Source organism: Girardinichthys multiradiatus, chromosome 17 (assembly GCF_021462225.1).
Source record: "Girardinichthys multiradiatus isolate DD_20200921_A chromosome 17, DD_fGirMul_XY1, whole genome shotgun sequence".
Lineage (NCBI taxonomy): Eukaryota > Metazoa > Chordata > Actinopteri > Cyprinodontiformes > Goodeidae > Girardinichthys > Girardinichthys multiradiatus.
Window position 1 is genome coordinate 5113486 of NC_061809.1, and position 27159 is coordinate 5140644.

General features: G+C 41.3%; 1 protein-coding gene across 1 annotated transcript; it reads right to left on the reverse strand.

Moving 5' to 3' along the window:
• Nucleotides 1-1574: 1574 nt before the first annotated feature.
• Nucleotides 1575-26527, reverse strand: rint1 (RAD50 interactor 1). Its single transcript, XM_047390387.1, has 15 exons — nucleotides 26272-26527; nucleotides 21017-21142; nucleotides 20591-20706; nucleotides 17349-17522; nucleotides 17120-17257; nucleotides 11966-12146; nucleotides 10660-10770; nucleotides 9430-9655; nucleotides 7493-7630; nucleotides 6815-6909; nucleotides 6162-6266; nucleotides 5677-5897; nucleotides 4886-5066; nucleotides 2774-2892; nucleotides 1575-1932 (listed from the first exon to the last, which is right to left on the reverse strand). The coding sequence occupies exons 1-15, from the start codon at nucleotides 26500-26502 to the stop codon at nucleotides 1719-1721; spliced, it is 2376 nt and encodes a 791-aa protein (XP_047246343.1). The 5' UTR covers nucleotides 26503-26527; the 3' UTR covers nucleotides 1575-1718.
• Nucleotides 26528-27159: the final 632 nt, after the last annotated feature.

Consider the following 27159-nt stretch of genomic DNA (forward strand, 5'->3'; position numbering starts at 1 on the left):
TCAATGAGTTAACTCTAAACACCTGCAAAAGATTCCTGAGGCCTTTAAAACTCCCAGCCTGGTTCATCACTCAAAACCCCAATCATGGGTAAGACTGCCGATTTGACTGCTGTCCAGAAGGCCACTATTGACACCCTCAAGCAAGAGGGTAAGACACAGAAAGACATTTCTGAACGAATAGGCTGTTTCCAGAGTGCTGTATCAAGGCGCCTCAGTAGGAAGTCTGTGGGAAGGAAAAAGTGTGGCAGAAAATGCTGCACAACAAGAAGAGGTGACCGGACCCTGAGGAAGATTGTGGAGAAGGGCCGATTCCAGACCTTGGGGGACCTGCGGAAGCAGTGGACTGAGTCTGGAGTAGAAACATCCAGAGCCACCGTGAACAGGCGTGTGCAGGAAATGGGCTACAGGTGCCGCATTCCCCAGACCTGGGCAACAGAGAAGCAGCACTAGACTGTTGCTCAGTGGTCCAAAGTACTTTTTTCGGATGAAAGCAAATTCTGCATGTCATTCGGAAATCAAGGTGCCAGAGTCTGGAGGAAGACTGGGGAGAAGGAAATGCCAAAATGCCAGAAGTCCAGTGTCAAGTACCCACAGTCAGTGATGGTCTGCTGCTGGTTTTGGTCCACTGTGTTTTATCAAGGGCAGGGTCAATGCAGCTAGCTATCAGGAGATTTTGGAACACTTCATGCTTCCATCTGCTGAAAAGCTTTATGGAGATGAAGATTTCATTTTTCAGCACGACCTGGCACCTGCTCACAGTGCCAAAACCACTGGTAAATGGTTTACTGACCATGGTATCACTGTGCTCAATTGGCCTGCCAACTCTCCTGACCTGAACCCCATAGAGAATCTGTGGGATATTGTGAAGAGAACGTTGAGAGACTCAAGACCCAACACTCTGGATGAGCTAAAGGCCGCTATCGAAGCATCCTGGGCCTCCATAAGACCTCAGCAGTGCCACAGGCTGATTGCCTCCATGCCACGCCGCATTGAAGCAGTCATTTCTGCCAAAGGATTCCCGACCAAGTATTGAGTGCATAACTGTACATGATTATTTGAAGGTTGATGTTTTTTGTATTAAAAACACTTTTCTTTTATTGGTCGGATGAAATATGCTAATTTTGTGAGATAGGAATTTTGGGTTTTCATGAGCTGTATGCCAAAATCATCCATATTAAGACAATAAAAGACCTGAAATATTTCAGTTAGTGTGCAATGAATCTAAAATATATGAATATTAAATTTTCATCATTACATTATAGAAAATAATGAACTTTATCACAATATGCTAATTTTTTGAGAAGGACCTGTACATAGCACTGTCATTTTTTTACAAATGTGTCTTTGCCTGTCTGTGATGTATTTCACAAGATTTTGACAATCAAGGTTTAACACTTTTCTATAACACTCAGTGTTGCATTGTGTTTGTTCCCAACTTCTAAGGAAAACAAAGGAGCCAGATTTATCAGATCCCTGCTGGTAAATTAGCAGCTTTGGGGATGAGATTTGACATCAGTTAGACTTAATGAGTAAAACAATCCATTTATCATGACTCAAAAACAACATACATTAGCTTTGAGGAACCCACATTTATTAAACTCATCATTTTGTAAGTAACAATACTTTGGATTTGTTACAAGGGAGCCAGGATATAATTACATATAATGAAAAATCAGATCCACACTGCACAACACTGGAAAACCGCCAAACCGGCATCGTTATATTCCTGGCAGCGAAGCTTTGAGGTTGAGAAGAATTAACACATCACATGGGGCCAAGCAGAAAACCCCTAACTCATTCAGAGCAGACTCTGGTGAAGGATCTCCTGCATCTTCCCAGTCTCTTGTCTCTAGCTCAGACCGTTTAAGGAGATCCTTTAGGAGAATGGCAGAACCGACCTTTAAGCACAAAATGATACATGCCTCCTTCACACTGCAGAGTAACAAAGAAAGCAGATGTAGGCTAAACAACAAAACAAGTCATCAGATTCCACACAGGTATGTATTATGAAACAAAAACACTAAGTAACACTAAGAGAATCCAACAAGTCATTCATTGATATTTAGGTCCCTGTTCAAAGTAAAAAAATAAAGAAATAAATGCCCTGAATATCTTCTGATTGTCTTTATTATTTTAAACAATTATTTTAATGTAATATATTGAATGTAGTTAAGTGTAATCCAGGACTTTTATATAGACTGTACAAAATTGTCTGGATCAGGACCTCAATGCAGTTCTTCAGATCACTTTGGTAATCCCAAATTCAAATCTATGTACACCCTATGATACGGCAGAACCACCTTTAGCAGCAAGGACTCTCAGTAGTAGTTTCTGGATGATTTCATCAGTCACTCACATTACTGTAGAAGAACTTTTTACATTGCATCAGCTCATTAAGTTATGCACACATTTGCTTCTGCACATCTCTCTTGAGAGATCCTCTCATGAGAATGGTTACCAGGGCAGCATTTTAGTTGATTAGCAATTTACTATTGCTGTAAATTGTGATATATCAATTCTCATTAATCTTCATTTTCCAGGCATTTGTCTTTTTTTTACCAATGTGAACTGGCTAAACAGACTTTAAATATTATATCCCACTAAATATTGCATACAAGCAGCCCTTTGCAACACACTGATGTTGGGGTGATGATTGTGTTTAATACATTGTGCACTTCTAATTTTAATCCCATATTGACCTGAGATCCATCTTTGGATCCTGGCTTGTGGGGGCTTCAGCTGCTGTAAATCTGTGCTGCTGGGTAACACTTACTGCTTAAAGAAGTTCTCAGGTCTTCTGCAGTAATGGCCGAACAAAGGAAACAAGTTCCTGGTCATGTCAAACTGAAGCTGAGCTGCTCCACCATCACTGAAGTGATTAGTCAAAATAACCTAACAGACAGACACAAACATTTCAACAGATTATAGGCAACACTGCTGTGAGCTCAGCAGCTAAACAGACACTTCCATGGATTATTTCTTTTTTCCTGCACATTTCTGTATGTATTTCCAAAAGAAGTATATTTCTCCCTCCTGGTACTGATCCAATTGAATGTATTGCTTCTAGTAGAACAAGAAAAAACTCAGCTTGTAAGAAAATCCTCATTGATTTACTAAAGTCAGATGATCAGAGACGAGCACTTTATCAGTATACTAATTGAAGAATTGACTAAAAATGAATCCAAGTAACTGATGTTAGTGACAGGTTTTGCAGTGTTGCTTTCTACATGAAACTCCAATTAAAACTTGACCATTATTGTTCCATGCATGCTTTAAAAGAATTCGTACCAAACTGGTTTCAGTGAAACATCTTTTACTGGTGCTTGCTGTGCACCAGTTCTGTATCCATCAGCAAAGCACCAAAATGTATGGCTCTATTTCAGCTAAATCACAGGAAAAAATGACTCATCAGGAGCGAGGGCCCAACAACCAACGAAAATTATGTGAATACATTTGTTTTTAATCTCCTTCATTTAAAATGACAAACAACTGAGCCTTAAAAATGTAGAAAGGGCTGGACAACAAACTCATCGTCTCAACTGGTTTGTTTGATGTCAGCTGCCACATAGTTAATCATAAAACTACTTTCACAACTATTGTTGTGAACTAAAATAGCAATTGTGCTCGAACCTCCATTTATAAAACACTGATGGGTGTTTTTATATGACCAGCCGATATTTAGAAATTCATTTTGAAGCAGAGTTTATAACTCTTGTTTGTAGCACTGCTTTAAATACCAGAAATTCTCTGTGAAACACTGATTTCAGATTTGATTCGTGGTATTTAGATATCAGCAAACATTTGTTAAACTGTAGTAAACTATTAAGAATCAACTATAGCAGCAGCCCTGGTGGAGAACTGAAATCACTTTGTTGGAGAAACCCAAGCTGTACTCTTAGAACGAGTGAAGAAGATCCTGTTCTGCAGAGCAGAACAATAAACCATCGAAAGCTGGCACATTGACAGACTATGCTAAGCCTTTCTACGTCAGCAGTTTTCATCCGTCACACATTCTCAATGAAATGTAGATATGACAGCAGATATACTGTAGTAGGCCACGTTATTTAGACTGTCCAAGCTGCAGTTCTTTGATTGTGATACATTGTCCAATGGAGGGTTGAGTTGGGCTTCCCCAAACAGTCAGCATTAGCCTAAGTCATTTCTGGATTCATCAAGTCGAGCCTAAAGTTTTTAAACCTGTGACTCAAGTCCACCCTTCTGCTTTTCAGAACCATGTTTCTCTGCAAATAGCTAAAAGCCTAGAGGGGCATGTCTCTACCAGCTTTAATAACCTACAGACTAACATGTTTGTCTACTCTTGTTGGCGAAAGCTCAACTTTCTTGCAAGATGATCTGTATAGATATTGACTTTTTCCTAATGCTTTACTTTAGCAGTCTCTGTAATAAAATGGTGTCTCTGTACAGTTTTCACCAATCCTTACAGAAACAAGTCTCTGAACAGCCGCAGACAACATGAAGCTACATTTGTTTAGACAAAGACTCAATATTTAGTCAAGTTTTTAATATCTGTTTGTGACTCTGATGGAAAATCCTGTTTTTCAAGTTTGAACTATTTCAAATGTGAGGTCTTCTGAATGCATTATGCCACCAATTCAGTCCAATAAAATCAAAGTTCTTTTTATTGTGTCTTAGTTCTCTATATTTTTGAAAGTAAAGTATTTTTGAATTGAATTGAATTGAATTGTTGAAAGCAAAACAGTAAAATAAAGCAGCTGAGTTTGTGAGACTAGCTGAGCACTGGTAATGTGAAGCTACTAAATGCAAATGGAACAATCTGCATCGATTTATATTGGACTTTACTCAGCTACAGATATTACATAGTACAAACATCATGCTAACCCATGAAGTGGGTAACATGCCATACCTCTTGGTAGATAAAGTTGTCCAGTTTTTCTGCCAAGCCCTGCCAAGCAAGTTGGAACAGCGAAACACTCAAGACCTGATGAAGGTTCAGCAATCTGTCCCTCACACACAGCATCATGGGACATGCTGAACTGGACAGGGACATGGCAGAGTGGTCTTGTGGAGGTGGAATGGATAACCATCTAGAACAGAGTGAGCAAAATATTCATCACATTCTTTGAAACGTTTATTCTACATAATATGAGCCAGTTATTTTCTACCACTTCTTCCATAGTGGGTCGCGGGGAAGCTGGTGCCTATCTCCAGCAGTCTATTTATTCTACAGAATGTGTACACTGTATTTTAGAGTCCAAGATATAAAACAGGTCAAAATAAAACTCACTAACAATGATTAACAAAAGCAAAACAGAATTTCCCTTTATTTTATACCTAATGTTTCCAATCCACTCACTGAGAAAACCAATAGGCAGGCAGATACAATGGCCTGATTTAGATGTGACTTGGTGCACATGGAGATGATGTTGAATGATAGTGTTGCAGACAGTTGCTGGAGCATCCAACAGTCAGTCAGAACACTAAGTGGTAGTTACCCATACAGGGGTTGCCTGATCAGGTTGCCACATTAGACAGCATTAGCAGCATCTGACTATCTGAGTCTAAGAAGTGTTGCATTTTGGTGGAATGGAGCCTACTGGTCGCATCGTGTAACTGCCCACCATGCAGTGTGCACAGACAGTTGGAGTCATCCTATAGTGTCTTGTAAAACATGTTCTAACCCATTACCAGGCTTACCTCTCCTGACAGTATGGTTGGGCTTTTTCAGCAGTGTCTCTCATAAGAAAGTGTAGGAGTCTTCCCAACATGTCTCCTTTTAATCGATCCAGCAGTGACAATAGACCATCAAACAGAGATCCCTCCAGGGAAGCTAGGCGACCAACCTCTGTCATTTCAAGGCTGCTCAGTACCTCTTGGTCACCCAGCGAAACCATAGCCTGCTGCAGCTGGAGGAAAAACTGGACAAGGACACAGGAACCATAAACTAAATATCCCAATACATTTGATTAGCCCTTAGGAAGCAGTCGAACACTCTACTAAAAGACACTCTCCGGATCTTTCAGTATAAGCTGAAAGATCTTAACAGACCAACACAAAGCACCTAACTGGAAAGTGGAAGAGAAATGATTCCTGGTTTTCAACATGATTAGCAGGACAACAATAAGTGCAGAACCTTGAATACATTCTGCTGGTACTGCAGTAAAATAAAGATCAATACTCACCACATTGTCACCCCAGTCTCTTAGAATGGTTGAAATGTAGTTAACTGCATTAAGGATGGCACAATAACGAGTCCCCAGTGGGCAGCGGGACTCTTCCTTCATCACCTGGGAATAGAAGAAAAGACTTAATTACTTTTAGTGGCATTCCATACAAACCTAGTGAAACAAAACAAGGTTGCTCTTATCCACATGATTGTTACTGGAGACTCTGTAGTCTTCATGTTGGAGGTTCTGGTTGTTCTTGATGTACTGGAGTGCTGTCTTATTCCTGATGAATGGAGACTAAACAACTGATGGGAAGGCTGAGAGGGATCTCTCACAACAACAGTGGATTCTTATCTTCTCTTCTTCTCCATGACGCAGCTCATCAGGATGCTTTCAAAGACTGGGGAGATGATTTGTGTCACATGCTGCAGTCTCATGAGGAAAGGCCTCTTCTTGTTGGACTGTGTGGTGGTGAAACTTCCTCAATAATGTATACAAAAAGGGTGAGCAGTACCTGCTAATCTCGGGTACCTGACTGGGACTTCCTTCTGTGTCTCATTTCTGTTTGAGTATGTTTCAACAGGACTTTTTATGTTTGTCAGTTGTTATTAACAGTGTCATGATATGAGTTTTTATGATATAAATGACATCAGGAGAGTCAGCCTTACCTGAGTTAGTCGTATGCGGAAGTCATCGACCAACTCCTTCTGCAGCCCAAAAAACCTGAGCTGTGCTGAAGGACTGGGCAAGGCCCGGTAGCGTTCTGTAGTTTTGTAACCAAACACAGAGTTAGTTATATATTTTGATATCTCTCTCTCTCTCTCTCTCTCTCTCTCTGCCTAAACTTTATTCAGGGCTGATGTTATTCATCCCTGGTTCTGGAGTGGTTTAACACAAACAATGGGACACTTGGAGCCCATTTGCTTGGCAATCCTGTTGCTTGTTCTTCTACCACACTTTCCTTCTACCCAACTCTTCTACATTAATATGCTTGGATCCAGAACTCTGAACAGCCAGCTTCTTTAGAGATGACCTGTTGCTGCTTAGCCTTCTTGTGGAGAGCTGCTGGACATCTAACAGGTTAGCAGTGTTCACCTTCATCATGTAAGCCATAACATAACATTCTTGGAATTTTACCAGCAATAAGTTATACACATGCAAATGAACAGAAGTCCTTGGAACATAGTTCTGTATGCAGTGAATTGATATTATACTGTATGAGTTTGTGTCTGATAATTGAAGCTACACTACAAGCTTGAGAAGGACATGAATTTCAGTCCACGGATACCTTCCCATCTTCTACTTTGTGTGAAAACGTTTAAAAATGCTAAATGATGAGGTCTTACCTGTGATAACCTGTAATAGAGTCATGAATGTCTCTGCACACTCAGGCGCCTTCAGCTCATCCATATCACTGATATCTTTATACTGAGATGTCCACGCTCCCTCAGCAGACAGCATAGCATCCATCTTCTCTACAGCCACTGGGAGCAAACAGAAAAGCAATGGAAGTGTGGAAAACATGGAGGATGAAACGTTTTGTCGGGGGTTTTGGTGTGATAGCTTTTAAACCCCAAACATTTGATAACACATATCTCAAAATTACCTGGAGGAAAATATTATGAAATCACAGAAACTACAGAAAATTAAAGGCACCTCTAGTACGTCAATGTTTCAGAAGATGTCAGAATTTGGTGTCAAAATAAACAAGTATAGAGAGTATGCACTGGAAGCCTGAAACAACACCCCCTGCCCCTTCTCCCTATAATTTCTCCCACTTTAAAGGTCTTCTCCAAGCTGTTTCACCACAGCAGAAAACTAAATGAACAGGAACATTTAAAATGAACACATCTGGAAAGACACTGATTAGTTTGGACAGATATGTATGTCAAAAACACATTTTAGTCACATTGTGAGCCAGATGGTAAAAAAGACCTTCCTTACTATATCTGAAAACGATGCTGCAGCCTATGAGCTATCACAGTAGGAACAGTATAGAAACATAGGGATTTGTTTCATTACCATCCATAAAATACAGGGCTTTTTAGTTTGCCTGTTGGAAATTTGCCACAACATTATGTTGCAGAGTTTTGTAGGAACATAAAGAATAGTGTGAATATACAGGAGCCAGTTAGTATCTGTCACATCTCCTGATCCCAAAGCAGAACTCTCTCCCTTGTCCATTTAGCTTTAGCTAAGACATGCTCCACTTGCAGATAAATTATTTTGTTCTCCTCTAAAAGAACAATAAATGGGAAAGGAAGAATGGGCTGGTTGACACCAAGCTTCATTAGCTGGAAATAGCAGCACTGTGCAGAACCGCCTTTGCTGATGGGTCTTATCCATTAAATCATTTTAAAACCATTTTATTTAGGCCTATTTTTAGAAACGAGGAAGGACTATAATCACTTTTAGCTCATTCCTGTTAGCTTTGCAGTTATGATGGAACACATTGTTAATCCCACTGCTGGTCCAGGAAATAACCTGCTTCTCTCATCTCACATAACCAGAATTACTACAAATTACAACATAGAAGTCTGAATGGTCCCGGTGTTGGCTGCTCGGTCAGCTCAATATTAGAGTTGTTGTGGCTCATACACTCCTCATGTCAAGACAATATTAACATCCTCTGCTCCTGGTCTTTTTCTAAAGAACACTCCCTGCAGTATTCCTGGTCTTTAGTTCTTCTCACTGCAATTTTTTAACAGGAAGCCATTGTGCTGCTGCTTTAACAGCTGGGCCGTATTCTTCCTACCATGCTGCCGCTGACCTTATGTAAGATTCTGGCTACTTCTGTTTCCCTGTCTTATTTTTATTCTATATTGCATTAACAAAACACGTGGCCAAACTAAGACTTAAATCTGATGCGGGCCTCTTCAAGTCAAGGCTTAAAGACATATCTATTTAAGATGGTTTTTAATACCTAGTAGTGTGACACTTTTAACATCTTTTTCTTTTGTTTCCTATGTTTTTATGTCGTTTTTTTATCCTAATGCTGTTTTATTGCTTGTGCTTTATGGGTTTTATTTTATCTTACTTACTGTAAAGCACTTTGGTTAACCTAGTGGTTATTATAAAGGGCTAAACAAAGACATTATTATTATTATTATTAACTGTTTACCTAGTGTCAAAACCTGATTCTTAGGTTAAAAAATACACAAAACATTGAAAGAGGTGTATTGAGGTGAGATAAGGCCTTCAACCCAAGTAAAGAAGAAACTAATTTAAAGATAACTAACTTTTCGTTTTTGGGACTCTGGATGCCATTAGCTTAAGAACTCACTCTTCCTTTCCACAGCAAGCCACTTCTGAAGGAATGCATCCTCCAGCAGGATGTGGAGTAGACCAGGCAGTGTTGCAGGGTAGGAATGATGGCTTCTCAGGTCCTTTTCAAACTGGAGCACCTCTTCCACCAGGTGGCAGAAGAGCCCATCATCATACAGCATTCGAGAAGCATCACTGGCTACCTTCTCCTGGACTACACATACCAGACCTCGACACAGCTCTACCTGCAGGCAAATACACACGGAACATTTTGCTTATCTCATCATTTTCCACCAGCAGACATTTTACACGTTTTCTTCCCCTTTTTTTGTTTTTCTTTCTGATTTCAAAGAATTTCTGGTTGAAATTTTCTGATGTAAAAAAGTTAGAGTTAAACATTATGATGTAATATATTTATAGTAAATCAAGACATTCTAATTATTAATGCCTACCTGACTAACTCATCAGTAATGTTAAAGATTAAAACATACTAACCAATAAAACAAATGACAGAATTTCATATATAGAATGCATGTTGTTCCATTCAAACTAGGGCTTGGTCTTTAACATTTTAATTTGGATAAATTAATATCAGAAAACATAATGTGTTAAATAAATATTTGTAAAAGAAAATGTATTTAGATCTTTTTTTATCAGAAATGGACTACTTTAGATTACAAATCTCTTTGGTCAGTGTTCTGACCAAGACAGGCAGCAGCACCAAAACTGTTGTAGTTGGAAAACATGTAACAATCAGGACAGTCCAACAATGAAGCAGATTAAATTTAAATGCATAAAGGTTTGAAATATTAATTGATAATAAAATTGGTTATGACAAATGTGTTCTGAGCACTTAGAACCAAAAGAAGTTCAAATAAATTGGTCAAATAAAAGAGCTTACTATTGAATTTTCCCTTTTTTCTTAAACTGGGGTAAGAAAGAGAAGAAATACGTAACAAAACCAGGCACCAGATATAAAACAGGAATCAAACTGCACAGCTGTGATGTGGGTCTGAAGCACTGAAACTACTAATCAGTTAGGAAGCCAACTTCCAAAAAGTTTTATAATCCTTTCATTCTGTTGTAAATCCAACCTGAAAGAAATGTCTGTATTATTTGTAATGATGTGTAAATAGTACTGCACTTACAAACAAAGCTAGAAGTGGTCTCAGTGTCATGTTTGGAAATATTTATTTGACCATGAACTTTCTTAATCAGTGAAACATTCAGCCTACATCAGCTAACATACCTTTGCACTTATAGTTTGTCCAGCTTGGTCAAAGATGGGCTGAATCCTTTCCTCCATGAAGGTTGAACTGTTCTCCATCCATTTCAGAACTTGTGTGAGGTACCACTCTGGCTGGAAAATTGAACGTAAGAGAAACCATTCTCAGCTTGTTTAGTGTTGGTTGAGCCCCCTGAGGCAGCACTTTCTTTAATAAAGTACTAAACTAAACATGTATAATGTTTTTAAACGAGGACTTCTAACAAGCAGTTGAAATAAAGAATATATATTTAACTTACTGTAGCAAGTTTAATTTCACAACAATAGACAATGATTCTTCAATCCTAAAGCTAACATAAGTGAAATTCAGCTGCAGTGTCAAAGCTCTAAGAAAAGAATGGCTCCCATGACTGAGGTCATGACCTCCAGCAATACGACATGAACCTTCAAAGCACAGAAATACTTCTAGGTTAAGATGGAACAAAAATAACTTTGAAGGGAACATTTAACCAATCCACAGAGAGATTGGTTTAAATTTAGTTTAAAGTTTACAAATATAAAGCAGCAAAGCAAAAGAAAACATAAAAAATGACCAAAAAATACTTTTTTGTCCCTGACTGGGGAAATTTCAGTACATCAGCAGCAAAGTGATTGGCCAATAGAAACACATGATTTAAAAAATAAAGCTTAAAAAAAAGAGATAACACTCATATGCATTTCTCTTACTATCTGACAGTAAACCAGACCAAACCTTCCTGGTATAGGTTTGCTAGGATTATCAAAGCTTTTTCTATTTGCTGAATGCCAGAATACTTAGAGAATTTCTTTCTTACTTCTGTTAAAATGACTTCCACCAACTTCTTACAATAGTTTGTGATGATCACAATTTTTATAGCACTGAGACCAGGGCTTTGTAATGCCCAATCAAGAACACTGATTTTGTTGTCCTTAAATTATTTTGTAACTAACGAGGTGGTAGGATAACGGCCATTGTCCATTTGTCCGTAACTGATGTCTTGGGATGTTGCTTGAATATTCCATCAAACGTTCTTTCCTTAATATTCCATCTATTTTGTGAAGTGCACCAGTCCCTCCTGCAGAACACAATGCTGCCACAACCGTACTACACAGTTGGGATGGTATCTCAGGCAAGTTTCCCCTTTTCCTCCAAACGTAAGGATGGTCATTAAGGTCATTAACCTTCGTTCTGAGAATGAATCTCAGTTGAAGGAAGCAGGGAAAATATCTCATATTGGAGACAGCATGCCTCAAAATGAGGCAGTTATGACTGCAACTACATTTTGTGTAGGGTGTTCAGTACATGAGAGACCTTGTGTATGGAGTTGGTTTGCCGATTTCCATAGAAATGGTATCTGAACCTCTTGGTGAGTGGCTGCAACATGATCTGAATGGGTAAAGAGAGGGGAGGTGCTGGTGAGAAAAGGTTGAATGAAGACACGGAGGGCGGTCCTTGGGTGGAGGCTGAAGCTCTCTGAGATATGAGGTCATCACTTTGAAGGAAGGTTAAAGAAACGAGCTCATGGGAGCTTTCAGGTATAATTGCAATACTGATCAGACTTTTTATAAATGCTCTTTTAATGTCAGGAAATTCCCTGAAATCAGTTTCACAATGTCAAAATATCACATGAAGATTTCTAAAAATTTTGATGTGATATTTATTTATTTATTTTTTTGTTGCTACACACGTGGACAAAATTGTTGGTACCCCTCGGTTAATGAAAGAAAAACCCACAATGGTCACAGAAATAACTTGAATCTGATAAAGGTAATAATGAAAATTCTATGAAAATGAACAAATAAAAGTCAGACATTGCTTTTCAAACATGCTTCAACAGAATTATGTTAAAAAAATAAACTCATGAAACAAGCCTGGACAAAAATGATAGTACCCCTGAAAATAAAGCGACCAAAGGTACATGTTAAATCAAGGTGTGTCCATTAATTAGCATCACAGGTGTCTACATTCTTGTAATCAGTCAGTGGGCCTATATATAGGGCTACAGGTAGTCACTGCACTGTTTGGTGACATGGTGTGTACCACACTCAACATGGACCAGAGGAAGCGAAGGAAAGAGTTTTCTCTGGAGATTAGAAAGAAAATTATAGACAAGCATGCTAAAGGTAAAGGTTATAAGACCATCTCCAAGCAGCTTCATGTTCCTGTGACTACAGTTGCACATATTATTCAGAAATTTAAGAGCCATGGGACTGTAGCCAACCTCCCTGGACGTGGCCGTAGGAGGAAAATTTATGAAAAAACAAAGAGACGGATAATACGAACAGTAACAAAAGAACCCAGAAAAACTTCTAAAGAGATTAAAGGTGAACGTCAAGATCAAAGAACATCAGAATCAGAATAAGCTTTATTGCCAAGTTCGTACATACAAACAAGGAATTTGACTCCGGTACACTTTGCTCTTTGGTTTTGTTTCGGTATGGGGGAAGAAACTGTCTCTGTGGCGGCTGGTTTTAATGAACAGTGCTCTGTAGCGGCGGCCTGAAGGTAAAGCTCTGAACAGTTTATGTGCAGGGTGTGTGGGGTCTGCAGAGATTTTAGCAGCTCTTTTCCTGACCCTAGACCTGTATAAGTCCTGGATGGAGGGAAAGTCAGCCCTGATTATTCTCTCTGCATTCCTGATTATTCGTTGCAGTCTGGATCTGTCCTGTTTTGTGGATGAGCCAAACCACACTGAGATGGATGAAGACAGGACAGATTGAATGATGGCAGTGTAGAAGATGACCAGCAGCCCCTGTGGAACGTTGAACTTCTTGAGTTGTCTCAGGAAGTACAGTCTCTGCTGGGCCTTCTTTCGAACAGTGTCTATGTGTGAAGACCATCTCAGGTCCTCAGAGATGGTGGTTCCTAAGAACCTGAAGTGGTCCATGGCCGATACAGTGTTGTTAAGCATGGTGAGGGGGTGTATGAGGGTGGTGTTCTCCGAAGGTCCACCACCATTTCCACAGTCTTGAGTGTGTTGAGTTCAAGGTAGTTCTGACTGCACCAGTGTACCTGCCGATCCACCTGCTGTCTGTATGCAGACTCATCACCGTCCTGGATCAGTCCAATGACAGTGGTGTCATCTGCAAACTTCAGGAGTTTCACGGACGAGTCCGGTGAGGTGCAGTCATTTGTGTACAGGGAGAAGAGGAGTGGGGATAGAACACACCCCTGGGGGGCACCGGTACTTATTGATCTGGTTTGGGAGAAGATGCTCCCCAGTCTCACCTGCTGTTGTCGGTCCGTCAGGAAGCTGTTGATCCACTGACAGGTGGAGGCTGGGACGTTGAGCTGTGTGAGCTTCTGGTGGAGGATGTCTGGTATGATGGTGTTGAAGGCCGAGCTGAAGTCTACAAACAGGATCCTGGCGTACGTCCCTGGACGGTCGAGGTGTTGCAGGATGAAGTGTAGACCTAAGTTAACAGCATCATCTGCCGACCTGTTTGCTCGGTAAGCAAATTGCAGGGGGTCCAGCAGGGGGCCTGTGATGTCTTTCAGGTGCTTCAACACCAGTCGCTCAAAGGATTTCATGACCACAGACGTCAGGGCTACAGGCCTGTAGTCATTTAATCCTAGGATGGTGGGTTTCTTGGGCTCCGGGGATGATGGTGGATCGTTTGAGGCAGGAGGGGACCTCATATTTCCCCAGTGACTTGTTGAAGATCCTTGTGAATATCGGAGCGAGTTGATTTGCACAGGCTTTCAGACATGATGGGGAGACGTTATCAGGTCTTCCAGCTTTCTTTGTTTTCATGCGCTGAAAGAGCCTATTTACATCTTCCTCGGAGATCTTTAGTGCAGGCAGAGGATCTGATGGTGGGGGGTTGGTAGCTTTGTGGGAAGAATTTGTTCCTGAATGGGATGTAGAGGGGATGATTTGAGGTGTGAATGGCTTCTTGTCATGTCTGCAGTAGAAGCCATTCAGACGGTTAGCTAGGAGACGACTCTGTTCAGGATGGGTGGGGGGGCTCCTATAGGCAGTCAGGTTTCTCAGACCGGTCCATACAGCTGAAATGTCACCAGTAGAAAGGCTGTTCTTAAGCTTCTCACTGTAGCCAACCTCTCTGGACGTGGCCGCAGGAGGAAAATTTATGAAAAAACAAAGAGACGGATAATACGAAAGGTAACAAAAGAGCCCAGAAAAACTTCTAAAGAGATTAAAGGTGAACTTCAAGATCAAGGAACATCATTGTCAGATCGCACCATCCAACGATGTTTGAGGCAAAGTGGAATTCATGGGAGACGACCAAGGAGAACACCATTGTTGGAAACAAATCATAAAAAAGCCAGACTGGAATTTGCCAAACTACACATTGACAAGCCACAAAGCTTCTGGGAGAATGTCCTATGGACAGATGAGACAAAAACTGAACTTTTTGGCGAGGCACATGAGCTCTATGTTCACAGATGGAAAAATGAAGCATATGAAGAAAAGAACACTGTCCCTACTGTGAAACATGGAGGAGGCTCTGTTATGTTCTGGGGCTGCTTTACTGCATCTGGCACAGGGTGTCTTGAATCTGTGAAAGTATAATGAAATCTGAAGACTATCAAGGGATTCTAGAGAGAAATGTGCTGCCCAGTGTCAGAAAGCTTGCTCTCAGTCGCAGGTCATGGGTCTTGCAACAGGATAATGACCCAAAACACACCGCTAAAAACACCCAAGAATGGCTAAGAGGAAAACATTGGATTATTCTAAAGTGGCCTTCTATGAGCTCTGACCTAAATCCTATTGAGCATCTTTGGAAGGAGCTGAAACATGCAGTCTGGAAAAGGCACCCTTCAAACCTGAGACAACTGGAGCAGTTTGCTCATGAGGAGTGGGCCAAGATACCTGCTGAGAGGTGCAGAAGTCTCACTGACAGTTATAGGAATCGTTTGATTGCAGCGATTGCCTCAAAAGGTTGTGTAACAAAATATTGTCCAGGCCTGTTTCATGAGTTTATTTTTTTAAATAATTCTGTTGAAGGATGTTTGAAAAGCAATGTCTGACTTTCATTTGTTGATTTTCATAGAATTTTTATTCATTATTACCATCGTCAGATTCAAGTTATTTCTGTGACCATTGTGGGTTTTTCTTTCATTAACCGAGGGGTACCAACAATTTTGTCCACACGTGTAAGCCCCATAACATAACTCAAGTGTTCTCTGCACCAGAAATGTAACTTCCTGAAATTAAAGAACCTTCTACAAATGTGCTGATGTATTAGTTTGTTGTAAACAAAGTAAAAATACAGATTATCTCACTGAAGTTTTACCACTTGTAGAATATTGTCTAGAATTTCCCTCTAAGTGCTTTGATCTTTACACCAAATTCTATGGCCATCAGATGCTATGACATCAGAGGTCGCTGTTAAGCAACTGGACAAAACTGCAGATACCTTAACCTAATGAAACACCACATATACCTGAACATAACGTTTTCCTGAACTTTCTTAACCACTGACATAAGAGACGGGACTAAATACAGGGAGTCACATATTCTAACAGCAGTTACACAAATGACTACATTAATGACAGTTCTCAATATATGTGAGTATTTGTATTTGAGTCCAGTTCCTTATATAAATGGTAAATCTGTGAAGTGCTAGAAAAGTCAGCTGGAATGTTTTGATTGGCTTATCAACATTTTTTACTTTAAATGACATTAGAATCATAATATCTGATAACAGATATCTGAAAATGTTTCTATCTGTATCACAGTCCAGGTGGTAAACAGCGCCCTCTGGAGTCTCATTATTTGATGTTCACAGGCTCTGATGTAATAGCAGTCTTAATGCAGCCAAGTTGGCATATGTATCTACTAATGTCTCTATGCATATGCATATTTTATACATAACAACAAAGATCATAATGGAAGCCCTTTGCTGCCATCTAGTGGGTTGGAGTTACACCCAGTAATGATTAACTTCCCCAACTTGATTACTAAATAACTGAAGTATTTAGCTGACCCATGTGCTATGTTTAAATGAACAATTCCTGCTTAATTCACACTCTGCTTCACATAAAAATTTAAATATTTTTAATTATTAATTAATTAATAATAGATTAATTCAATTGAATTGTTATTGTTGCATCCTGTCAGAGAGAACAGTGTGTTACCAGTGGGTAACATCTCTACTTTAAACTGCTAGTATGGAAGATAAGAACAGACAGCGCCTGCAGTCCTTGACAAAAAATAACATTTAGGCAAACTTCACACGAAGGATCTGACTACAGTTGAGCAAATATGGTCCATAATAATCTCACTCCCAGGAATACAATGATCAGTTTAGTCAAGGTAAAGTTAGATTTTAAACAATAGACATTATTGAACTGTTTCACAGAAATATTGCACCTCTTTAGCAAAAATCTAGAGGCCACTGCAGTTTGTAAATAAACACAAGATGAAAAGGATTGAATGGCATGTCAAATATATCTGATGGATCCCTTTACAAATCTGAGGGAGTCAGGATGAAAGGATACGAGGTCTGCAGTGCAAGCAGCTGTAGCAAGAGCCCCTCCAACTGGCTGCTGAGATCCTGATAGTTAGCAGGGGAGGTCACTGCCTGGTTAGGTGTGATGATTGGCCAATGAAGCTGAGTCAATACTTTCTCAAATTTACTAGAAAAGAAATAAAAAGGAGAATTTGTCATTTTGTCTTTTGCATCTCTAAACTAAAACTTAAAAGAAGGTGGCTTTGAGGGAGATCCACCTGGTCAGTTGATCCTTGATGATGTTGTGCCAGAAACAAAGAGTTTTTCTGAGAAAGTCACAAAGATGGGAGCATTCTGATTGGTTCAGCCCACAGTCCAGGGCTGCCATGCTCTCTACTCCCTTTATGGCGTCCCATACACTGTCGATCATCAGAGACTGCTGGACTGCAGCACTGTGGACACAGCAGCATGTCCACTGGGATTACACAGCAACAAAACAAATAGCCCTACCAGATCCTTAAAGGTGTGATCCACAAAAAAATAATGTCTAAACCGAATCAGAGGAGACAAGTACAATCGCTGTTTAAAAAGGTCGATTTCCACCTCTATTTTATTTTCACACATGCACACCATCATATCATTCCTTCTCAGTCTGTAGAGTGAAGTCTGCTTTTATGGCAACTAAGGGAATTTATGTGAACAGGGTCTTAAAAGTCTCCATTTACTGAGTGTTTTGGTCCTACCTGGAGCTTCGTCCCTTCAAAAGATTGACAAGAAAAAAAGAACATTTCCATATATAGACACTCCACAAACAGCAGAGATGTGATAATCAACATTAGAATTTTGACATGTTCAAATCTGATCTTTTTATCATGAAACAACAAAGCACAAAAAGATTTTAAAAACTAAAACATTACCAATTATCCCTGTGAAGTGCCGATTTACTGGTCCTTCTCAAAATATTAGCATATTGTGATAAAGTTCATTATTTTCCATAATGTCATGATGAAAATTTAACATTCATATATTTTAGATTCATTGCACACTAACTGAAATATTTCAGGTCTTTTATTGTCTTAATACGGATTATTTTGGCATACAGCTCATGAAAACCCAAAATTCCTATCTCACAAAATTAGCATATCATTAAAAGGGTCTCTAAACGAGCTATGAACCTAATCATCTGAATCAACGAGATAACTCTAAACACCTGCAAAAGATTCCTGAGGCCTTTAAAACTCCCAGCCTGGTTCATCACTCAAAACCCCAATCATGGGTAAGACTGCCGACCTGACTGCTGTCCAGAAGGCCACTATTGACACCCTCAAGCAAGAAGGTAAGACACAGAAAGAAATTTCTGAACGAATAGGCTGTTCCCAGAGTGCTGTATCAAGGCACCTCAGTGGGAAGTCTGTGGGAAGAAAAAAGTGTGGCAGAAAACGCTGCACAACGAGAAGAGGTGACCGGACCCTGAGGAAGATTGTGGAGAAGGGCCAATTCCAGACCTTGGAGGACCTGCGGAAGCAGTGGACTGAGTGTGGAGTAGAAACATCCAGAGCCACCGTGCACAGGTGTGTGCAGGAAATGGGCTACAGGTGCTGCATTCCCCAGACCTGGGCTACAGAGAAGCAGCACTGGACTGTTGCTCAGTGGTCCAAAGTACTTTTTTCGGATGAAAGCAAATTCTGCATGTCATTCAGAAATCAAGGTGCCAGAGTCTGGAGGAAGACTGGGGAGAAGGAAATGCCAAAATGCCAGAAGTCCAGTATCAAGTACCCACAGTCAGTGATGGTCCGGGGTGCCATGTCAGCTGCTGGTGTTGGTCCACTGTGTTTTATCAAGGGCAGGGTCAATGCAGCTAGCTATCAGGAGATTTTGGAGCACTTCATGCTTCCATCTGCTGAAAAGCTTTATGGAGATGAAGATTTCATTTTTCAGCACGACCTGGCACCTGCTCACAGTGCCAAAACCACTGGTAAATGGTTTACTGACCATGGTATCACTGTGCTCAATTGGCCTGCCAACTCTCCTGACCTGAACCCCATAGAGAATCTGTGGGATATTGTGAAGAGAACGTTGAGAGACTCAAGACCCAACACTCTGGATGAGCTAAAGGCCGCTATCGAAGCATCCTGGGCCTCCATAAGACCTCAGCAGTGCCACAGGCTGATTGCCTCCATGCCACGCCGCATTGAAGCAGTCATTTCTGCCAAAGGATTCCCGACCAAGTATTGAGTGCATAACTGTACATGATTATTTGAAGGTTGACGTTTGAAATATGCTAATTTTGTGAGATAGGAATTTTGGGTTTTCATGAGCTGTATGCCAAAATCATCCGTATTAAGACAATAAAAGACCTGAAATATTTCAGTTAGTGTGCAATGAATCTAAAATATATGAATGTTAAATTTTCATCATGACATTATGGAAAATAATTAACTTTATCACAATATGCTAATATTTTGAGAAGGACCTGTATTATTACTTCACCTTCTTCCTTCCTGTTTTCATGTATACAGCACTGGATTTGGACTGGGTGTGGGTATTTATCATATCATTTATCGTTATTGCAAAACAGGTGTCAATATATATCAATAAATTCAAAATATGATTAAATATAGTTACTTTCTGCAGTTTAATGATAAAAAAACAGTTCTTTTTGTAAACAGTGTCCTGGAGAAGCCCGTTTTATACGTGTATGTTCTTACGGTATTATTTGTGTTTGCTGGACTTTGACTGCAGTAACAGCCACACGGTTGACTAAAAAAACAATCCAAAGAAGTTGAAAATACTTTTAGCCATCACTTTTACCATTATCACAATAAATACAACTAAATATTGAGATAAAACTTGTCCATCCCTACAGGGAACTACAGTTTTTCTATGTAGTTAAATACTTTATTCTGTGATCACATATTGGCATATGTACTGAATAAACAACATAACTATTATGTAGGCTGTCACATCCCTGCACTGAAACCTGTTAACTCTGTACATTGTCCATATATGGGCATGCACCTGTTGCAAAGCTTCAGGTAGGACTCAAACGCTCTTCTTCCTAATAAAAGCTGTTAGACTACTGAACCTCTAATATCTACCTTCCTTTATTCATTTTAGTGTATTTAGCCACTTAGACATTATTAATAATAAAGATTTAGTTACAATACTGTTAAAAAGTATTTGCCCATTCTGATATTATTGATTTTATGTCAAACTTTGAGATTATGAATAAAGATTTATATCAGCCAAAGATGACCTGAATAAATTCAGAAAGTAGTTTTGAGATTATTTAACTTAATAGGGGAAAAACTGTCCAGGGCAACCTGGCCTCTCTCATTTACCAAAAACCTTTTACTGATCACAAAGACTTTTGGGAAACTAGTCTGTGGACTGACAAGAAATTTTTTTACATCTGGTGTAAAACTAAAAGCATTTCAAAAAAACCTCCAAACATCTCTATTAGGTTTTGTGTTTATTTAACTATTGTAGGTTCTGAACCATCTCTCCCAGTTTACTGTACCTAAGTTCTTCTATGTGGTAAAGGCACTTCAGGTACTTCATGGATCTTTCTATAAAGTCCACATGGTTACATTTCCGGCCAAGTTCATCCATCCACTGACTGGTCCCCTGTAGGTGCTGGAAAAGAGTAAGGATCAACATCATTATTTATACAAACACCGTTATACATCCACGTACAGAAAGACTGAACTTGCATAGAACCAACTGGACAGACTACAGTTTCAGAAACAAAATCTAAATTTTGTAGCATCTGGGTAGTAGAAGTAGAAATGCTCTTACCCGTTTCCTAATGTTGCATTATTGAACTCATCTTAAATCTATAGGAGCAGATCTTTGAACATGTCACTATTCTCTCTAAATCTTCCATCATTATCTTTGCTTTCTACCAACAAATCAAAATGAGCCCTTCACAAAGCAGCGCTGGTACCTGCTCCAGCTTGTTGGAGATAAGTTGTTCTCTCTGCAGGAGGCCATCCAGAGAACATCTGACCTCCACTGCAGCAGAAAGAGCTGCTGAAACCTTAGGAGGCACAGAGCTGCAGACAGTCAGAACCTGAATGAAAAAAAGGAGAAAAGATTAATATTGGACTTCGTACTCGTACTCGTCGTCTTCCGCTTTATCCGGGACCGGGTCGCGGGGGCAGCAGACTCAGCAGAGACGCCCAGACGTCCCTCTCCCCAGACACCTCCTCCAGCTCCTCCGGGGAAAGCCCAAGGCATTCCCGGGCCAGCCGAGAGACATAGTCCCTCCAGCATGTCCTGGGCCGTCCCCTGGGCCTCCTCCCGGTGGGACGTGCCTGGAACACCTCCCGAGGAAGGCGTCCAGGAGGCATCCAGGCATCCGGTATAGATGCCCGAGCCACCTCAACTGGCTCCTCTCGATGTGGAGGAGCAGCAGCTCTACTCCGAGCCCCGCCTGGATGGCCGAGCTCCTCACACTGTCTCTAAGGGAGTGCCCGGCCACCCTACGGAGGAAGCTCATTTCAGCCGCTTGTATCCAGGATCTCGTTCTTTCGGTCATGACCCAAAGTTCATGGCCATAGGTGAGGGTAGGAACGTAGACCGACCGGTAAATCGAGAGCTTCGCTTTTTGGCTCAGCTCTCTCTTCACCACAATGGACCGGCACAGCGCCCCCATTACTGTGGCAGCCGCATCGATCCGTCTGTCGATCTCCCGCTCCATTCTTCCCTCAATCGTGAACAAGACCCCGAGATACTTAAACTCCTCCACTTGAGGCAGGAACTCCCCTCCAACCTGAAGAGGACAAGCACCCCTTTTCCGGTCGAGAACCATGGCCTCGGATTTGGAGGAGCTGATTTTCATCCCTGCCGCTTCACACTCGGCTGCGGACCGCCCCAGTGCGTGCTGTAGGTCTTGGCTAGAGGGGGCCAGCAGGACCATGTTATCTGCAAAAAGAAGAGATGAAATCCTCTGGTCCCCAAACCAGACGCCCTCCGGCCCTTGGCTGCGCCTAGAAATCCTGTTCATAAAAGTTATGAACAGGACCGGTGACAGAGGGCAGCCCTGCCGGAGTCCAACATGCACCGGGAACAGGTCCGACTTTGTGCCGGCAATGCGAACCAAACTCCTGCTCCGCTTGTACAGAGACCGGATGGCCTCTAGTAAAGGGCCACCAATTCCATACTCCTGGAGCAGCCCCTACAAGGCATCACGAGGGACACAGTCGAATGCTTTCTCCAGGTCCACAAAACACATGTGGACCGGTTGGGCAAACTCCTCTAGTACCCTGTAGAGGGTATAGAGCTGATCCAGTGTTTCACGGCCGGGACAAAAACCACACTGCTCCTCCTGAAGCCGGGGTTGGACTATCGGTTGGACTCTCCTCTCCAAAACCCTGGCGTAGGCCTTACCAGGGAGGCTGAGGAGTGTGATCCCCCTGTAGTTGGAACACACCCTCCGGTCACCCTTCTTACCGGGTTCGGGGATTGCTGCCGCGACAGGAACCGCAGACCTTACGGCTGCAGCTACGGGCGGCAGCATCGACAATAGATGCGGAGAACATGGTCCACTCAGACTCTATGTCTCCAACATCCCACGGAATCTGGTCAAAGCTCTCCCGGTGGTGAGAGTTGAATACATCCCTGGCCAAGTGGTCAGCCAGACGTTCCCAGCAGACCCTCACTATGCGCTTGGACCTGCCAAGTCTGTCCGGCTTTCTCCTCCCCCAGCGGATCCAATTCACCACCAGATGGTGATCAGTGGACAGCTCAGCCCCTCTCTTCACCAGAGTGTCCAAAACATGCGGCCGAAGGTCTGATGATACGACAACAAAGTCGATCATTGACCTCCTGCCTAGGGTGTCCTGGTGCCAAGTCCACTGATGGACACCCTTATGCTTGAACATGGTGTTCATTATGGACAATCCGTGACTAGCACAGAAGTCCAATAATGAAACGCCACTCGGATTCAGATTGGGGAGGCCATTCCTCCCGATCATGCCTCTCCAGGTGTCACTGTCGTTTCCCACGTGGGCGTTGAAGTCCCTCAGCAGAATAATGGAGTCCCCGGGAGGGGCACTATCCAGCACCCCCGACAGGCCGGGTACTCCGCACTACCATTCGGCCCGTAGGCTGAAATGATAGTCAGAGACCTCTCCCCAACTCGAAGGCGCAGGGATGCAACCCTCTCATCCACTGGGGTAAACCCCAACACGAGACGGCTGAGCTGGGGGGCGACAAGTAAACCCACCCCAGCCCGCCGCTTCTTCCCGTGGGCCACTCCAGAGTAGAAGAGAGTCCAGCCCCTCTTGAGGAGATGGGTTCCAGAGCCCACGTTGTGCGTGGAGGCGAGTCTGACTATTTCTAGTCGATATCTCTCAACCTCCCGCACAAGCTCAGGCTTCCCCCCCAGCGAGATGACATTCCACGTCCCTAGAGCCAGCCTAAGCATCCGGGGATCGGACCGCCGAGGTCTCCACCTTCGTCCGCCGCCCAATCCTCTTTGCACCGGTCCCTCACGGTTCCCCCTGCAGGTGGTGGGCCCACTGGGGGATGGTCTCGCGTCTCTCGTTCGGGTTTGGCCCGGCCGGGTCCTGCGAGGAGCAACCCAGCCACCAGGCGCTCTCCGACGAGTCCCGACCCCAGGGTCCAGGGTGGGACCCCGGCTCCGCTGTACCGGGCAACGTCACGTGCCTCGATTTCGTAGTTGTGATGAGGGGTTCTTGAACCGCTCTTTGTCTGACCCATCACCTAGAGCCTGTTTGCCATGGGAGACCCTACCAGGGGCATTTAAGCCCCAAACATACATAGCCTCTAGGATCATTCGAGCACTCAAACCCCTCCACCACGTTAAGGTGGCGGTTCAAGAATATTGGACTTCATTATGCAATAAGCTGCACTTTTTAATCTTCATCTGATTCTACATCAAACTCTGATGCCTGTACTTCTTCTTGTGTTTGTATGTGCAGCAATCTCAGTGCACTTTCTGTAGAGTTTGTAAACTAGATCAAGTAGATCCATATTAAAACACAGACCCAAGGTTTGCGAATATTCTTATATAATATAATCTACAGTGGCTCTCTGTTGGAACCACAGCCATGGTTACAACATGAAAGTCCGGTACAAACCTTTCTGGGACTTTCAAAATAAACCGCATTAACCCACTTCCGGGACAGCCAGGAAAATTGGTAACAGCGGGCTTCCCATGACGCCACTGTCCAAATAAAAGCACCGCTCTTGCTACATTCTGTCTCTGCTACGCGGGTCCCCAGGGGTCTGGACAGAGAGACAGCGCGCTAATGTCTCTTTGCTGGCAAACAGACATAACTCTTCAAACTGGATCCAAGAGTGTCATACGATCACGCGATCATATGCACTAAGTTAAGTAGGAATGAATTGCTGTTTGTATATCCGGTATTCATTCATGAACGGTGGTAATTAAGGTACATTATTGGTTGTATTTTAAAAGTATATGTGTGATTCTGATGATAAGCTTGTTTTGTTAGCTTTAACTGCTAAAAGCTAAGAACATGTGCTTGCCTGCTTAAGATCATTTACCCAAAAAGGTTGTTGGTTTTCAATCCAGTAAAATAATATCTCCCTAAATATTATTTTACCAAACTGGATAACTAAGTAATACAATTAAGCCCATTTCTCCAGAAAGATTTGGTTCTTATTCAAAATAATATTTATTTAAATATTATTTTAATAAATGAAGGCAGCTAATGAGAACCCGTTGAGAATTAGTCATCCAGAAGGTTGGTTTTATTTAGCAGATCATTATAAAAAACATTATTTTATTAAAATAATATTTTATCTGATCTTGCATTGTGAATGGTTGTCTAAACATTTGCTGATTATTGCCTAAATTGGTTCCAAGACTAACTTAACTTCAATTCCAGATTCTTCAAGATAATCCTTGGTTCTCAAACATAAACATTGCATGGTAATGTTGCATCACTCTTTTGGTCATGGTTTCCACCGTCTTTAATCCACTTGTTTATATTGTACATAGCCCATTAGTCTTCATTATTCTTTAATTCTGCTTGGTAGTTTAGTTGGATTGTTTTAGCATAGTAAAGAGTTTGTTGATTGAAATATATTTGACCTTGAGTTGACTTATTTTTGTTAATAAATTCTTGTATTTTAAGAAATTGTGTGAATTCATTCCATGTGTGTGCAGAGTTTATGCTGTTCAATAATGTCAGAGCTCGTCTCACCCTTTTCGATTTTGTCCTAATACCATCGCCTTACTGGGCTGGTATTCACAGGACAACCTTTAACAGACCGAAATATTATTTAATAAAATATTAATATTAAAAATCAAATAATATATTCATATTCATAATTACAACATCTCAAAAGGGTACACACTAGTGTTAACATACCAGGATTATGTGATGCAATACAATGACACTGAAAAATAATTTAAAAACTTCAAATGTGAAGCATTTATCCTGTCCAAAATAAAAAAGCAGAAATAAAAAATAAGATCAGAAATAAAAAGGTGCAATAACCTGGTTGCATAATTGTTAATACCAAATACTTTGTTGAAGCACCTTTTGATGTAAAAACAGCAGTCTTCTTCAGCATCCCATATTGTGACTTGGAAATGTTTGCCCACACCACCATGCAAAAGTTCTTTAAATGTATCAGGTTGTGTCACATGTAGAACACAAGCAGAACTTTCCAGAAATGCTGCGGTCGGTCTCCTGAAACCCTTCTGACCCATTTCAGTTTAATCTGTTCTGGAGAAATGCCCTATTGTCCCATACTATCTCCTATTATTGATGTGCCTTCCAAGATGTCATTGGTTATGCTTGATCCCTGTCTTGTCATTAATATCTTTTGTACCATAAAATATTTTTGATCCTTTGTAATATCTCTGCAAACTATGAAGATGAATATTAGCATCTGGGTAGGTTGAATGCGCACACTCAGTCCAGACATACTTGAACAAAATATTAAGTTGAGGTTGTTCACATTTATGTAACCAGGTTGTATGTTTGACATGTTATAACGTCCGATGAGGGTGTTAAAGGGGGACATCTTACTGTGAGGCACAAACAGCAAAAATGTCTCTATAATGATCTGCCAGGTTTTATGTTATTTTTCTGTCCTTGGTGACATTATAGTTTGACAGCTTTTCAAGTTGTGGATGATTTATCCTTCCACCACTGTCTGCGTTTATCTCAGTGTTCGTTTAGAGCTGAGCCAACCAACCTGTTCCTCCAAAGCATCGGTCTCTTCTCGGACCTTTTCCAGCAGCTCACAAACATTTCTAGAAGATTTCAGGATGCCGCTATGCTCCTTCTCCAGAAACTCCAGTTCGCTGTCATCCTGCTTTCCCAGCTCATCAGGGTCACCTTTAATATTCTTACGCACTTTGCCTTTTGAAAGATCGCTTACTTTACTCATCAGAGAGTCCAGTGGCTCGCCTGTAACTGCAGCCATCTGTTTTTTATTGTACCGGGATGACGTTTTCTTTCCGGTGAGTGGCATACGGAACAATGTAGTTTAACGCCCCTACAGTTTCGGGGTGGGATAACGAGAGGGTAAAGACCCGTTTTGAATTTTTTTATTTGTTTGTTTTAGCCTTTTTAGGAGTTTCAATAAAAATAAAAAAAAAAGCACACACACAAATATGGAGATGATGACGAATTTCAGTTCAATTCAGTTTATTTATATAGCGCAAATTCACAACAAATGTCGTCTCAAGGCTCTTCACAAAAGTCAGGTACATACAGGTCCTTCTCAAAATATTAGCATATTGTGATAAAGTTCATTATTTTCCATAATGTCATGATGAAAATTTTACATTCATATATTTTAGATTCATTGCACGCTAACTGAAATATTTCAGGTCTTTTATTGTCTTAATACGGATGATTTTGGCATACAGCTCATGAAAACCCAAAATTCCTATCTCACAAAATTAGCATATTATTAAAAGGGTCTCTAAACGAGCTATGAACCTAATCATCTGAATAAACGAGTTAACTCTAAACACCTGCAAAAGATTCCTGAGGCCTTTAAAACTCCCAGCCTGGTTCATCACTCAAAACCCCAATCATGGGTAAGACTGCCGACCTGACTGCTGTCCAGAAGGCC

Bases quoted from the DNA above. Each gene is read 5' to 3' on its own strand.
- rint1 (XM_047390387.1), bottom strand. From the start codon at position 26,502: ATGGCTGCAGTTACAGGCGAGCCACTGGACTCTCTGATGAGTAAAGTA. The intron at 20,707-21,016 runs GTACCAGCGCTG...ACTCTTTTCCAG, and splicing joins TCTCCAACAAGCTGGAGCAG to CACCTACAGGGGACCAGTCA. The intron at 5,898-6,161 runs GTGAGTATTGAT...GTCCTTGTCCAG, and splicing joins GAGACTGGGGTGACAATGTG to TTTTTCCTCCAGCTGCAGCA.